The sequence below is a fragment of the Fonsecaea pedrosoi genome (assembly GCF_000835455.1).
Source record: "Fonsecaea pedrosoi CBS 271.37 unplaced genomic scaffold supercont1.3, whole genome shotgun sequence".
NCBI classification, from domain to species: Eukaryota; Fungi; Ascomycota; class Eurotiomycetes; order Chaetothyriales; family Herpotrichiellaceae; genus Fonsecaea; species Fonsecaea pedrosoi.
In genome coordinates this window covers 799,177-814,145 of record NW_013550613.1, presented here as the reverse complement: position 1 = coordinate 814,145, position 14,969 = coordinate 799,177, and the positions used below count along the sequence as shown (strand labels likewise).

The following is a 14,969-nucleotide window of genomic DNA, read 5'->3' as shown; positions in this document are numbered from 1 at the left end:
GAGAGAGAGATATAACACGCGTGCACCCACATTATACGTATCGAGTAACTCACATGGTCTGCTGCAGTTGGCTGGCTCGCTGGCTAACCTGTCTTGACCTGACCTTTTCCAATAAAATGTTCATGGCTGATGGGGGATGGAGCGCCGTCGCCAAATTAGGCCAAGGCTTGACAAACTGCAAAGCACCCAGCACCCGCGGCAATCCACGCACCACAGGCACGCACCGCAGGCACTCAAGGCAGCCAACGCAGGCAGCCGCCCCGCGCAGCCTCCCGCCCGTCGCCAGAAAGCTTTATTTCTACCGAGTAAATTACCTCACCTACTACATCACCCAGTCAGACACTCTCATTAGACCGAGCAAGACGCCTCTTACCTACGTGACCTATCAGCCTCACAGAGTGCGGTCTCGCCTCTCTTCAGTCCAGAGCAATCAATGCGCAGGCCAAGTCTGCAAGACGAGGGTGTCGATCACCAGCATCTGGTACTCGCCCCAGCCATGCACCACCACGGCCCTTCCTCTTGAAGTTGACCGTCCTAATGCGAGGCACACTTCATCACCGGGAATTTCTCCTTGGTGTGCCTGATGCACCCATCCAGCGCCTCCTCAGCGGCAGTTTCTGTACGCCTTGCCACAGTTCAGATGTTGGCGAGCTCGGGATTGGTCACCTCAGGCATATGCTCTCGCCGAATCTGCCTGCTGGTGTAGGCATGTCCAGGGCAGAAATAGCACTTGTGGTGCCACGTTCCAAGTGGTGCTTTTCCTGCTGCACAGTTGCCTCGTATGAGCATTCTCGCATGTACACAGAGCCGGGTGCTAGGCTGTGCAGTCTGCGCCTGCAAATGGTCAGGCTCATGCAGCTACCGGTTAACGATGACTGAGCTCAGCGGCACCCTTGTTGGTCGAACTTCATCGATTTCTCCAACTTCTTCCACCAGCCACCTGCCATTTCTGTTTCATCACGCTTTGCTTCATCACCACCCCGCGCTGTCAGAAACAATGCTGGACCCGGTCTCAGCGATCAGTTTGGCCGCGGCAATAGTGCAGTTTGTCGATTTCAGCGCCGAAGTCATTCAAGGTGTACGAGAAGTCAAGGGTTCAATCTCTGGTGCAACCGAGCGCAATCGGAGCGTCGAAGTTGTCGTGAGCGACTTGAGGAATCTGGTCCTGAAGCTCAGTGAAACGCACCATTCGCGGCAAAGTGAGGATGAGAAGGCTCTTGGTCGCGTTGCCGATGAGTGCAAGATTCTGGCAAATCAAATTCTCGACCTTCTCCAGAAGATCAAGGCAAAGAACCCCAAATCAACCCTCCATGTCGTTTGGGCAGTACTGAAGAATCAAAAATATAAGAGACAAAAGCTGGAACTCGAAGAGAGATTGGAAAGTTGTCGGAACCACCTGGAATTCCAATTAAACTATTTGACCAGGTGACACCCTTTCTACCTTGATCTGAGCAGAGAGAATAACGATCTTACAGTGCTAAGGTAAAGACCGGACTGGATACACTGGTCAACTCTGCTGAAGGTCTGGCTGAAAAATTCGAGTTTCTTCGAAAGCATGTCGAGCAACTTCGCTGCGGAACCGGTGTTGCGTCCTTCAGCCCCGAGGCTCAAGAACAAATCCGAAAGCTCGTGCATCTTCCAGACGACGTACTCCTGGAAATCAAACAGCAACGCGTTCTAAAAAGTCTCGCCTATAGTGAAATGGAGGCAAGGTTTAAAGAAGTCTCCCGAGAACACAGCAAAACCTTTGAATGGATCTTTGAAGACACTGCCCAAGGAAGCAGGGTAGACAACGACCACTCCAGCCGAGAGTCATTTGTGGATTGGTTGTCATCCGGACGAGGGATCTTTCACATATGCGGAAAACTGGGGTCTGGAAAAAGCACATTGATGAAGTTTTTGTGTAATCACCCTCACACTGAAAGGGAATTGCAACACTGGGCAGGTAAGCTGCAAGCCCCAAGGGCAATGCACAGTCACATCGACCCTTGAGAAGCACAGACTAACATGCTCTTGAAAGGCGACCGAAAGCTAATATTTGCCAAATTTTTCTTCTGGAGGGGAGCCAAATCCGTGGAACAGAAGTCTGTCTCCGGCCTCATTCGGTCGCTGCTCTACGAGACGCTACGTGCCTGCCCCGAACTCATCCCCCACGTGTTACCAGGCCTCTGGGCTCAGGCCGAGTCCTCGTCCTGGCAGGCGGACATGAAGCTTGATCTCGGAAAATTGGAGGCCCGAGCAGCAGTCTCCAGCCTCATCACGCTTCGGAACTTGTACAAGGAGCACTGTTTCTGCTTCTTCGTTGACGGTCTGGATGAATTCGAGAAGAGTCCTCAGGATGGCTATGGAGATCTGATCAGGCTGCTTGGCAGCTGGTCCGAGGCTGCACCGGAAGCCGTCAAGATCTGCGTCTCAAGCAGAGAGGATCTGGTTTTCATGGATGCGTTCTCTAGCGAAAGGAGATTCCGCCTTCAAGAACTAACAAGGGAGGATATCCAACGTTACGTTCGGGAGACTTTGCCCATAGCCGCTCACGAACAAACCGAAGGATTAGTCGGAAAGATAACCGAAAGGGCTGATGGGATCTTTCTTTGGGTGGCTTTGGTGACGAAGTCAATTCGAGATCAGTTGGAGGAAGGGTACGAGCTCACTGTTGTCGAAGAAGAGCTTGACCGGCTTCCGAACGAGCTGCAAAAGCTCTTTGAGCATCTCCTCGAGACTATCAGCCAATCTCCCGGTCACAAGATAGCTCACCATACCTTTGCGATGGTTCTGAAGCTTAGATATTACAGGCTCGACCTGATGTTGCTGGCGTATTCTTTTCTGGAACATTACAAAAAGGACCCGAGCTTTGCTATGGATGCATCATTCCCGTTTTCGCACACAGACGACGTTGGCGAAAGAAGACGAGAAGATCATGCACGCAGAAGACTGTACCGAGACTGCAGACACCTTCTGGAAGTGAAGGCAGACGAGGAAGACGGGGGAACTATCACCGTCACCCACCGCTCCATCCTCGAATTCCTCCAAAGTCAGGCTGTGAAGGGCGCGATGAAGTGTGATCTTGATGGCTTCAGCACGGAAGATGCAATTTCCCAACTCTTCCTTGCGGCGTTGCGGTACAAAAGGGAAAGATTTTCCGATGAATTTTTGAGTCGTGTCGTTTATAATATCATCCTTATGCGAGACGAAAGTGGCATTGATCAAGAGCCATATCATTTTTTGGAAGCTCTGAGTTCCGCGGCGAGTCCTGTCTCGATTCATGACCCTGGGACCTCTTTGAAGACACGAAACTTTGTGGAGGTAGGGATTTGCCCTTCGCAAAACGTCATTGTGTGTGTGGCGGGTGAAAGGTCATCGAGTGAAGAAATCCTCACATCTCCTGTCTATATCTCGGCATTTGTGGGAGCTTGCCAATACGTCACCTGGAAGATACAACGCGATCCAACCATTCTCGAAAATAGGTCCGAAATTGCTCTTATTTTATGCTGCATCGAATCCAGATACGTACCACACCCTGAAGCCCTTCACAGAAGGGTGAGTATTCTCGAACACCTTCTCACCCAGGGGCTCTCTCCTAACGTCATCATGCACAATAGGATTACGGGGACTGGCTCCTACCCTGAAGACCTGAGTTTCTGGCAGCATTTCGTCCTGGACGTTGGACTGAGGCAGCTTCCGTCGGATGAGACCAAAAATGTGTTCGGCGAAGTAGTGGAGAGCTTTCTTGCCCATGATGCAGACCCTTACTTGTGGATTTCGAAGACGTTTCAAAGTCTAGATGACGGGACGAGTGACATAGGTCTAAAAGCGATTTTCGGAAGAGAGCGATCCAGGACTTTCTCACTGGAGGGCATCACGGATGCCGGATTCTGGTTTCCACCTTCGGCTGACACGGGCAAAGAGTTTTCGCTCCGAGACCTAATAAAATTCTGGGACTTCGATAACCAGGAGGAGGTCCTGCAGTTACTGGATACAAATGTGCGGCGACGAGAACTGATGGCGGTCGGGGATAACGTGTTAAACGATCAGCCACCCAGAGACCAAGAGGAATGTGTGATAGAAGCTCTGGACATGGCTGAGCCTCAGGAGGAACCGCCAGTCACATCAGCATCAACCTTGAGAGACGCGGTCGCAGAGAAACCGGCGATGAAGCCTTCGACCACGGGAGACCTCTGGTGGTGGCTCCAATGGTCGGTGCGAAGTCATGTCCTTCCATTCGTGCTAGGTGAGTGGTCTACTGCGGTGAATAGGTATCCTTATCAACTTCTGACGACTATTCTAGGCATCCTTGTGGCCTGTGCTTTGCCTCGACTGTGGAGTCTGCTGACAACACAGTCGAGTATGCGAGAAGAGGGAAGACGCGGGGGGATCTCAGAGCTGTGAGCTGGATGGAATCTCTGACCCAGTGATCCCTCCATTCTGCTGCCAGCAGTGCTCTTCGCTCTCTGTCGCGGCAAGTAGCGAAGAAGACATTTACAAGCCATTGGAATCTAGGCCTGTGCTGGTGGTCATCTGCCTTTCATAAGTGTCTTTGGCGTTGGATGTATATTTTATAGATATGAGCAGCAGGATCGCCAGCGACTTCCATATGCGGTATTGAGGAGATGGTTAATACCTCGTACATTGAGTGGGCTTAGGGAAACCCAGTTCCATCCAATCAAAGGGGCGATGATCTTTTTACTCATTACCAAAGGGTGACGACAATACCATCCCCCTCCCCCCCCCCCTCTCTCTCTCTCTGTTTCTACAGTCCCCTTCTCCTCCTTGTCACCTTGAAATATCCAACCTTCTCATAGCCTAGCCGAGTCCATATAATTCTACACCACAGAACGCCTGTATCCAGTCGAGCGAAATCACACAAGACGTAACCCCAAAAAAACAACCATCTCCCCTTTCACATGTGTATAAGAGTGTGAGAGAACACCTTGTCGCCATGTCCGAGATCAAGTCCAAGGGCGGAGTGCAAATCGCGAAAGGGGACACGGTCAGCACGCCTGTACGTACAGCATTTCCACTCATAGAATAGAGAACAGGAGGCCGAGGCATGACGAGAAACGGGGTATAGAGTCAGATGCTAATTAGGGGAACTTTCTGAGGTTTGGAGGATAATAGTATCGAGGCGGGAAACATGAGGGACAGGTTCGTCTGTCCGTCGCGGCTAGATTCGCCTTTCTTTTTCTTTTCCTTTCCGTTGTCACGCTGTTAAGTCGTTCCCCCCCCCCCCCCCCGGGGGTTGGTGTTGACGGTATGTCTAGGTCGAACAAATTCTCCCTGGTGACGACGACTCGCAACAGGCAGAGGAATTGCTGAGAGACGTCAAAGGCGCGACACACCCGCCCGCAGTGGTCTTTACGGACCAGAATGGGAAAAGGGTCGCGCATCGGCCGGGGACGTTGAGAGATTTAAGTAAGGATGAAGATAAAGATCATTGAGGAGGCCCAAGGAAAAAAGAGAAGAAGGATGGGGAGAGGGAGAAGGAGGTAGAGATGGAGGGAGAATCCTATACTATTTAGTTAGACTAACCGGGAAGATTGCTACCAACTCAAAGTATGATCTATGTAAGACTATATGAGTAACGTAGGTACTATGTATGTAGAGGCAGAAGAAGAGGGTGGAGATGGAATACTTGACCTCCTTTAACCAATTAACCAAGTGTCTACCTAACTAGTTACCGGGGGGGCATGACCCCCATCAAAGGCAAGTGATACTTCAGAATTCGCATTCACATCACAGTCGTTGGTAGCGAGAGTCAGAACGCCCCATGACTTATCAAAGCGGGCGAGACTGACTGGTCAATCACCTCCTAAATTATATTATGCTCTTTACCACCTGCACAATGCATCTACTTGACCAAGGCCATTAGGAAGCCGTCATAGTTCTTCTCCGCCACCGTTTGGATGACGACCGCATCGACCCGGTCATCCTTGCCCACGGCCTCAATCAGTCTCCTCGCCCCGGCGACGCGAGGATCGTCCTTGGCGGCCTCGTCGGCCAACAGACCCCGGCGGACGACGTTGTCGACGTAGATGCTCGTCCGGGGCTTGGTCATCTGCAGCGCGTACTCAAAGTAGGCCAGGTTGTTCTCCTTGTCGGCGTCGATGAAGACAAAGTCAAAAGGCGGGCGCTTGCCGGCTTGGACTTCGGCGAGCAGCGCGGGCAGAACCTCGATGCCCGGCCCCAGGAGCACCGTCACTCGATCGCTCAGGCCCGCGTGCGCAATGTTCTCTTCGGCCACTTTTTTGTTTTCCGGGTTGACTTCGACCGTCGTCACTTTGCCGTCCTCCCCCGCCCCTGCGGCCAGCCAGATGGCAGAGTATCCCCCCAAGGTGCCGACCTCCAGAATGTTCTTCGCGCCGGTCACCTGGATTTGCAGCGATAGGAACTTTCCCTGTCCAGCGAAGACGGCAATGTCTGGCAGACCCTTGGCGAGAGAATTGGATCGCGCGAATTCCAACGCCTCGTGGTATTTGTTCCGTCCAGGGGCGAGCAGATGGGCGTTTGTATACTGGTCCACGGCCGTCCAGCGGGGATCGTGCTCATGGACCACCGAGTATCCACCTTGTGCCGTCGCCATTGTCAATGCAGTGCTCACAAATGTGTCTACCTCTACCCAGAAGGATGTTGGAAAAGGTCAGTCTGGCGTAGCCTGGTTGTGGTGACTCAAGTCTCTCCAAGAGGAGGACTACGAACCCTTTTAATCTTTGCTTCGGCCTCGGCCTTCCTCCTTCCGAGTTCGGCCGATATGTCTGGGTGTAAGGGTGTCGCAAGAACTGTTGCGATGGCGTATTCTCCGTCGTGACTGATGCTGAGTTGGGCCACCTGCTCGGTCACCTTGATGGTGGAATCATCCGAAGTGGCCGTGGTCGCGGGAGCCTCTGGACGCGTATCACAGACGACGTGGACGGCGCCGTCGGATTCAATTCCGACCCTCAGATCGCGAAAGCTGAGTAATGAAGCGTCCCAGGCCTTTTTGGCTGCCTCCTTGGACGCCCAGCGGCCGGCGATCCAGGCCACCACCTGTTTTCTAGCGAGCTGGTCCTGACGACCTGCGTCATCTTGCCAGTGCGGGAAGCGGCGTCTCAAATCCTCGAGCTCGGCGGGGACGAGGAAACGATTGGCCAGCCTGACCAGGCGTCTGACATCTGGTTGGAGCAATGCCGAGATGCGGTTCGTGGCAATGATGTCGGTGCCAATGCGCAGCGCTAGAGGGAAAGGAGCCCGCATTCATTCGGCTTGTCGCGCGCGTACCGGAGGAAGAACTTCTGCGGGGATTGAAAGGGATCTTTCCAGGGCTTTTTAAGAGAGGAGCTCTGTGTAGCGGAGTGCTTGTTGACTTTCTGGGAGGATTTGGAGAAATGGTCAGTGAATGGACGGAGGGACGAATGAAGTCAAAGGGTGGCCAGCAACATTTGGCGAGATTGATTATTCGGTGACTGCGACTTCAGCCACACAACAAACTCTCCTTCCCTATTAGGCTTGTCGATGGAATGGCCACTGAATCAAAGATTCAGAGAAGGGAAATGCTCGAATCATCATGGACCTCTACCATCCATTCTGCTATCTACGGCCTATTCAGACTGCTATCACTTCCTCATCCAAGTATTCCTGTACAACAGATATCGCCCGCCTCCGCGCAACTCCGCACCTTTGCGGGGCCCGAGGCCAAAGACAATGAATAATATGGCATTGATCTCCTGCTTCTCTCTTGTTTGTGTGTAGCAGTCTCCATCTCTCTTTCCCCGCCGCAAGACCAAGACACAAACCAAATAGCCTTAAAATGAAGCATATCAAGTGTTCAGGGACGCCATACGAGGTGAGATTTCGCTGTCAAAACTCGTGAGATGTACAACTGTTGACATGCTCAGATTGGTCGTCAACATGGCGAGGCAGCCAAAACCGAGGTTCACGGAAGCATGGCCTTCTATGGCGCTTACTTCAAGGAGAGGGCGAAGCTTTCGTGGCCACAGGTGCAGGATGTAGCGCGAAAGTCCCTGCCCTGGTTGCAAAATTCGTACCCAGAATACGTCGAGGAGATGCAAGGCGTTGCCGACGGCGCGGGCCTCGATCTCGAATCAATCGTCGCACTGAATGTCCGCACCGAGATTGCCTTTGGCATGGTGAGTGACGGCTGCACCGCGCTGGCCTGGAAGACGTCAGATGCGAGTTTCCTTGCGCAGAACTGGGACTGGAACTTTGACCAAACACCCAACATCATCTGTCTCTCGATTGAGCAACCCGGAAAACCCAGAATCCATATGATGAGCGAAGGTGGAATCATTGGCAAGATTGGAATGAACTCGGCAGGTGTCGGCGTCACGCTGAATGCCATCCAAGCGCCGGGCGTCTCTTTCGACAAGCTTCCTTGCCATCTTGCGCTGAGGACGGCACTCAATAGCACCTCTAAAGACGCAGCAGCAGCCGCGCTTCGTAAAGCAGGAGTGGCTTCGGCTTGTCACATCACCATCGCTGACGCTGCAACTGGGGGCGTTGGATTTGAATGTACAGCACTTGACATTGTGGAAATGCCCATGGACACGGACGGCGCATTGCGTGGGTCGTGTACTCACTCCAATCACTTGGTCAAGCAGCACAAGGTGGCAGGGAACGTACTTGTCGCCGACTCCCCTTTTAGGCTCGACAGGATCCAAGAGCTAATGAAGGACATTGGCAAACCGACCATGGAAAACTTGAAGGAGATTCTCAAGGACGAGAAAAACTATCCCGTCGCTATCAACCGAGCCGTAGGTGAGAAGAATACCAGCCAAACCTTGTTTTCCATTATCATGGACTTGAAGCAAGGCTTTGCCGATGTCAAGATGGGACGACCAACAGAGGATGGGGAATCGTTCCAGCTGAGACCATAGTGGACATTGTGACACAAGGACCGAGGCGATCTCCTCTGTCCAAAGAACTTCAAGTCTGGTGTGGTGGTTTTCGATCCGTCTAGCTTATGTACAATGCGTAGGTTCGTCCGAACCAATGTTTTCTCATGCTGCTGTTCTTCTCTCTAATGCGCCTCCTTCTCCGAGATCTTGTTGCCCTTGTCCTCTTGCTCCACCTGTTGTAGAAATTCCCTGCCAAGGTGTTAGGGAGAGCTTCGGCAGCGAACAACGGGCGTAAAGCTTCTTACTGAATGAACTTCTCCTCGTCCTTGCTTGAGGCGTTGATTGGAGGTGTAGTCGATTTCTTGGCTCCACCGCCTCTCGTCAGCAGGTAGGGCAGACCAAATGCGGTGCTGAGCGTAGCGATAGCCAGCTACAAATAAATAGTCAGTCGATGCGGTCCGAGGGAGGACATTTCCTCAACGCAGATTGAATTGTGACAGAGCGGGATGGATCACGCTCACGTACCCAGTGGGATCCGACCTGGCGGCCTGCGACATTGTACATAGCAACCATCTTGACGGTTTGACGGGCTTTGCGAGGGGGATCTGTTCGAGATGGTGTGGGAGTTGTGCGGGATTGTGAAAAGGTGAAGCAGTCGAACTGCGGCCCCGAGATTTTGCGTCTGAGCTGCTGGAGCTTCGTTCAATGACCCGCCGGACGCACCACCTGCTACGGTGGGCCACATCACACACTTGTGCAGTTGTCCGCCTAAATCGCCTGCGCCTCATCTCGGCGGGGAGCTGGGAAGGCTCCGGAAGCTGCAGGGAAGGGTCATTGCACCAAACCAGTAACTGGTACGACGCGATCCTGAGGCTTTTTTTGCCTCCATACCATATGAGCCGGTTATATTGGGCGACAGGCAACTGCAAACGCGCCTGTTGAAGTTTTCCATTTCCGCCTGCACTCCCCAAAATGGCCGGCAGTGAAGGAGACCGCCCAAACTCTGCCTTCCCACGCGAGCAGTTGAACAAAGACCTCCAAAAGCTGGTCGACAAGCAAGATGACTGGATGGACAACTTTTACGAGGGGGCAGGGCCCGACACAACCGACACCAGCATGCGATATGCCGCGTACGCGAACCGTCTGCGTACCATCATGTTGAGCGCCCATCGATATGTTGCGTATACCTCGGACATTGGCGAGTCCTTTCGCCCGGTCGCACACCCCATACTCGTTAGAAGCGCGTACGCGGTGTCATGGGCATACGTGCTCGGTGATGTTGGGCACGAGGGATACAAGGCATACAAGAGGAATCAGAGGCTGCTAAATCCTCAAGCCGATGAGGGCTCTGATGGAACACCAAAAGAACCTCTGGGCAAGGCCGATGCTGAGGCAGCACCACAACAACCCATTCACATCCCTGCGATCGAAGACTATCGGGCTGTGATGGCTCAGCGAGCTATTTTCCAAAGTCTCGCATCAATGGGGTTGCCCGCGTTTACGATCCACTCGATCGTGAAGTATTCCGGGAAGGCGCTCAAGAGTGCGGCAAATCCAGCTATTAGAACTTGGGCCCCGATCGGAGTGAGTGAAGCGTCCAGAGACTTTTTGTTCGAGACTGACAAAATCATAGCTTGGTCTCTCGGTGGTTCCGGCACTGCCATATCTGTTTGACAAACCCGTGGAGGAGGCTGTAGAATGGACATTCTACCAAGCATTCAAGGCCATTGGCGGAGAAAACGCAGTCGGCAACAGACACAGTACAGGCAGAAAGGAGGCCTTGCAAGTTGAAGCAAAGATTCTCAAGGAAAAGAAGGACTTATAATGGCGCACCCAGGCTCAACGGGGGAAGAGGCTGTTTGACCTTCAAATATTGTTGTACACATTCGACTGTGTCTCGCATATAAAGCATTTCTACTCGATCTGTCTACCCTCCCATGACAGGTAGCCGTTGGCGGTCGTTACATGAGCGGTTGACCACCTACGAGCTGGTGAACAGCAGGTCGAGCAGATATAGAGTCTGTCCGCGTAACCAGAGGGAAATATACATCTACTCAACCTGACATTGTCGTCTCAATCCTCTGTCGCTCTACTCTCGAGATTTGCAATAGCATCCAAATATATGGCTAGCCTCATGTTTGGGGCCCCGGGCCGATGTCGGGTCGGTGGACAATGACCCGAAGGCGCGCAGGGACTCGATTGAAATTCCATGTGTTGCGGCGTAAATCTAATAATTTCTCAAGTTGACAATGGTCTTGCTCAGCAACACAGTCAGCTAGACGACGACGATCTCGAAACGATCGGGTACCTCTGCGCGATCTATCTGATACCCCACACGAGCTTCAACGCCCTCGAATTCAAGGTGCCACGGCTTCAATGCACGACGCGCAGGAGCCCCCGCCATCACCATGCCTCAGCCGCAGCAGCAGCAGCAGCAGCAGCAGCAGCAGCAGGAACCTCTGCTCGAGAACAAAGACAACGACAAACTCTCGGAGAAGCTGCCGGTTTGCTCGAAGGCGGTCTCTATCCCCAAACCCCACGTGCACCTCCCGTCGGTGGGAAACGTGTCGGTGGAGCAGAAGAAACCTGTGCAATGGAACACAAGGAATCTGGGGTTGCGACTGGGCGCGGATGTCACCTCTGCTGCAAGCGCCTCGGTCTTGATTGCTCCCATAATAACTGTCATTGACCGGTACGTGGTTCCGGAGAGCTTTGATACTTTCGATTGCGTGGGAGAGCGGAGCAGGCGGGCTCTTGCTACTTGACTCCAGACTTGGTCCTCGGGTCTGCTTGTTCGATGTCCTGCTGGGGTCCTGTCCGGGCCGGACGTTGGAAGTAGGTGCCACTAACAGCAAGGACCAGATCCATAGTTGAGAAGGCTGCGAATGGCGCCTCCTTCTCGTCCTGCCTCTGGCGATCCTTGCGTCCCGCGATCACCCGTCCACATACGTTCATTTTCTCCAGGCCGTTCCTGTTGATCTTCGCCTTGTACTTGTCAACCTACACGACAGCCAACGCCGTTGACACGCTCCACTCGACAGTTGCGTCCAAGCCAGCCTCTACAGTCTCTTCTGGCGCGACCAAGTTCATTGCGACCTCGTCGGTGAATATGAGCGCGTGTGTGTATAAAGACTCCTGCTTTGCGAGGATGTTTGGGGCCGCGTCCTCTTCCACGGGGGCAGCCGTTCCCAAGCTCTCTTACAGCCTCTTTGCCGTGCGGGATAGTTTGACGATCTTTGCGTCGTTCAATCTGCCGTCCATCATCGCGCCACAACTCGCGAACCTGCCTCTGGAGGTGAGGTCGCGGTTTTCTCGCATTCTCTCCACGGAGTCGGGCAGGATGAACACGGCCCAGTTTATGGCGCCGGCTGCCATCCAATTGATATCGACTCCGATCCACCTACTGGGATTGGATCTGTACAATAGACAGGGTCGGTTGGGTTTTAGAGCACGATATTCTCGGGTCGTGCGGGACTGGGGCGTCAGTGCTTTTGCTCGGATGGGAAGGATCATTGTGAGTCCATGACTATTCTGCATACGCTCCATCAGATTTCTACGTTGTGGAAAAAGGGATGTGGAGATCGGTAGCTAACCTGTTATCAAATCTACAGCCCGCGTTTGGCGTTGGTGGTGTCGTCAACGCGAACATGAGGAGGAATTTCATGACGAAAATCGAAGAGTTATGAGACCTATTCGACACCTGCAATGACTCTTACGGCGTTAAGGTTGTTTCTGGGCGGGCTATCTGCTACTATCCTCCGCATTTCGGATGACAACTTGTACGAGGTAGACCAAAAGTTGGGACAATGGGTTTATTTTCTTCTCGGATTCGGTCTCTGCGGCCTAGGGTGCCCAGGATGGTTACAACGCACGATAATGCTGGCAGTCATACATACGGTGGGCGTATGTCCTCTCGTGCTGTCGAAATGTCTCGACTCGGGCCAAGCCAAGGCTGAAGGAATGAGCCAGCTGAGGTGGATGTGATGTTATGTGATGACCTTGTGGATCTCGAGGATATGAAGCGACTCTCGCTGCAGCAGAACCAGCAAGGGCGTGCGTATGAAATCCGACTCTGAAATTTTGGGAGGTGTTCCTCTTGCCCTCCCTCTATAGATACTCGACTCGCCAGCTGAGGGGCGTGGCGTGCGCAGTAACACAATACAATTTGTGTGCCCAATCAACTCCCACAACTTTCTTTGGTACCTACGGTACTACGCCCCATAACTCTTCCTCACCTTCTCCCTCAACAGATCCAGTCCGACGGCCCTCCTCCACCACTCATCCCACCACCCAACGGGCCAGAAAGTGCAATTGTAGAACCAGGTGCGCCAGGCGCCCGTGCCGCGCCAGATCTCCACGGGCAAGCCACGGACACTCCTCTCAGAAGAGGCTTTATTCCACGGCGTGAGCACGTCTCTCACCACGTCGGCGGCCCATTTCTCCGGGTCCTCGCGGATGGGGAACGCGTTGCGCATCGCGCTCTCGGTCTGCTCGCGCACGGGCGCGTAGATGCTCCCGGGGGGCAAGCTGGCCCGTCCGTCCTGGTGGTTCGCGTGGAAGTGCGAGTGCACGCACCCGGTCTTGAGGTCGACGACGTGCACGCCGAACGGCTGCAGCTCGATGCGCATGTGCGTCGAGAACATGGCCGCGGCGGCCTTGCTGGCGTGGTAGGCGCTGTTGTGCGGCGTGGGCTCGACGGACGACACGGACGTGTTGTTCAGGATCAGGCTGGGAGGGGTCCGTGAAGAAGAAGAAGAATGAGTACAGGGTCGGGCGGCGTTGATTAGCAGTGGTAGGAATGCCTGCGTCACAGAGATGCAGGACCATACGTTCAGGTCGAAGAGGGCTTTGGCGTCCGGGATGGAAAGGTCTGCGACGGGCATGTTGTAGCCTTTTCGTGGATAGAAGTTAGTTCTTCCGTTACAGGCAGGTCGAGGACGAGGTGGACCGTTTCCATTCAAACAACATAAATCAAGGACGCAGGTTGGGGTGTATGGGGAAAATGCTTCCTGAGGAGGAGACAACAGGATATGGTGCTGGACATGCCAGAGTACCATCCCTCTATACTCCAGCCTTTCAAGACCTCAGAGCCTCCAAGAAAGAGCACAGCACCCACCCACCACAAAAAGAAAAAGACAACCTCAGCCAGCAGAAGAACTGACGCCCCCCTTGGAAAAGGCCAAGAGAAAAGAATAAAGACGTACCTCCGCCAGCATTATTCACCAAACAGTCGAGTCTCCCCTCGTCCTCGCCCTCCCACCGCGTCAACCGCCTAACGGCCTCGACGCAGCCCTTGATGCTCTCCTCATCCAGCACATCCAACGGCAAGCACTCGATCCCCAATTCCTCCAGCCGAGCCATCTTGCTCGGCTGGCGCGCCGTGGCGAAGACGCGCAGCCCGGCCTTGTGGAATGCGATGGCCAGTGCGTGGCCCAGACCGTGCGCCGAGCAGCCCGTGATCAGTACCGTTTTGCGCGTGTCATTTTGTACGGAGGCGGTCGTCATGTTTTGGGTGCAGTGGTCCGAAGAGCTCTGCGTGGGTGCGACGTGACGTGACGTGGCGTGTGATCTGCGATGGATACGCAATTCTCTTCTCTTGAGCTTTTGCGGTTGCCTCCACCCTCCTCTCGAGTCACTCCCAAAGGATCTTGTTCCTTTTGTGTACCAGGTGTGTGGTCGTCTCTTTGAAAATCTGTGTGTCTGTCGAGTATACCTAGTATGTATGTAGTAATGGAGGGCAGAGCTTCGACAGAAGGACGGCAGAGAAGACGTCAAGTAACCCGACTGATATGGGCTAAACCAACCGTGTAGCCAAAAGAGGAAGGTGGATGACTATTTTCCACTGCCATGTCAGCTCCCCTTTCTCCAGCCTTGTGACCTTCCAGAACAATATAAGTGCTTCGCCTGATACGATAACAGGAGCGGCAGTCGAAGTGTCCGAGGCTAGATAATGCCGAGTACACGTCTTCATGTATTTGTAGAGGAACCTTTGAGAAAACTGAGGTATGGGGAGTAGAGTCGCTATAATAACAAGACAAACTAAAACCAAGAGCGGATCTGGTATATACATTATAATGATAACTTTCCTCCAGCGCCGCCTACACGTCACCCCGCAAGAGACCTATATCTGACACTGGTGCT

The 14,969-nt window shown here is 53.4% G+C and overlaps 9 protein-coding genes across 9 annotated transcripts; 5 read left to right on the top strand and 4 right to left on the bottom strand.

Moving 5' to 3' along the window:
• Nucleotides 1-997: 997 nt before the first annotated feature.
• On the top strand, nt 998-4,386 carry Z517_04181 (uncharacterized protein; the record flags this gene model as incomplete). The annotated part of the gene is made up of 4 exons (XM_013429512.1): nt 998-1,425; nt 1,476-1,945; nt 2,021-4,228; nt 4,286-4,386. 4 exons carry the CDS (start codon nt 998-1,000, stop codon nt 4,384-4,386), a joined length of 3,207 nt encoding a protein of 1,068 aa, XP_013284966.1.
• A 550-nt stretch (nt 4,387-4,936) lies between these two features.
• On the top strand, nt 4,937-5,435 carry Z517_04180 (uncharacterized protein; the record flags this gene model as incomplete). The annotated part of the gene is made up of 2 exons (XM_013429511.1): nt 4,937-4,999; nt 5,259-5,435. The coding sequence occupies 2 exons, from the start codon at nt 4,937-4,939 to the stop codon at nt 5,433-5,435; spliced, it is 240 nt and encodes a 79-aa protein (XP_013284965.1).
• Nucleotides 5,436-5,845: 410 nt separating this feature from the next.
• Z517_04179 (uncharacterized protein) lies at nt 5,846-6,577 on the bottom strand (the record flags this gene model as incomplete). The annotated part of the gene is made up of 1 exon (XM_013429510.1): nt 5,846-6,577. The coding sequence occupies one exon, from the start codon at nt 6,575-6,577 to the stop codon at nt 5,846-5,848; it is 732 nt and encodes a 243-aa protein (XP_013284964.1).
• An 86-nt stretch (nt 6,578-6,663) lies between these two features.
• Nucleotides 6,664-7,227, bottom strand: Z517_04178 (uncharacterized protein; the record flags this gene model as incomplete). The annotated part of the gene is made up of 1 exon (XM_013429509.1): nt 6,664-7,227. The coding sequence occupies one exon, from the start codon at nt 7,225-7,227 to the stop codon at nt 6,664-6,666; it is 564 nt and encodes a 187-aa protein (XP_013284963.1).
• A 553-nt stretch (nt 7,228-7,780) lies between these two features.
• Nucleotides 7,781-8,867, top strand: Z517_04177 (uncharacterized protein; the record flags this gene model as incomplete). Its single annotated transcript, XM_013429508.1, has 2 exons — nt 7,781-7,816; nt 7,869-8,867. 2 exons carry the CDS (start codon nt 7,781-7,783, stop codon nt 8,865-8,867), a joined length of 1,035 nt encoding a protein of 344 aa, XP_013284962.1.
• A 143-nt stretch (nt 8,868-9,010) lies between these two features.
• Z517_04176 (uncharacterized protein) lies at nt 9,011-9,401 on the bottom strand (the record flags this gene model as incomplete). The annotated part of the gene is made up of 3 exons (XM_013429507.1): nt 9,011-9,077; nt 9,134-9,258; nt 9,354-9,401. The coding sequence occupies 3 exons, from the start codon at nt 9,399-9,401 to the stop codon at nt 9,011-9,013; spliced, it is 240 nt and encodes a 79-aa protein (XP_013284961.1).
• Nucleotides 9,402-9,800: 399 nt separating this feature from the next.
• Nucleotides 9,801-10,653, top strand: Z517_04175 (uncharacterized protein; the record flags this gene model as incomplete). Its single annotated transcript, XM_013429506.1, has 2 exons — nt 9,801-10,412; nt 10,462-10,653. The coding sequence occupies 2 exons, from the start codon at nt 9,801-9,803 to the stop codon at nt 10,651-10,653; spliced, it is 804 nt and encodes a 267-aa protein (XP_013284960.1).
• Nucleotides 10,654-11,236: 583 nt separating this feature from the next.
• On the top strand, nt 11,237-12,514 carry Z517_04174 (uncharacterized protein; the record flags this gene model as incomplete). Its single annotated transcript, XM_013429505.1, has 3 exons — nt 11,237-11,520; nt 11,691-12,342; nt 12,440-12,514. 3 exons carry the CDS (start codon nt 11,237-11,239, stop codon nt 12,512-12,514), a joined length of 1,011 nt encoding a protein of 336 aa, XP_013284959.1.
• Nucleotides 12,515-13,039: 525 nt separating this feature from the next.
• Z517_04173 (uncharacterized protein) lies at nt 13,040-14,333 on the bottom strand (the record flags this gene model as incomplete). Its single annotated transcript, XM_013429504.1, has 2 exons — nt 13,040-13,719; nt 14,033-14,333. 2 exons carry the CDS (start codon nt 14,331-14,333, stop codon nt 13,040-13,042), a joined length of 981 nt encoding a protein of 326 aa, XP_013284958.1.
• Nucleotides 14,334-14,969: the final 636 nt, after the last annotated feature.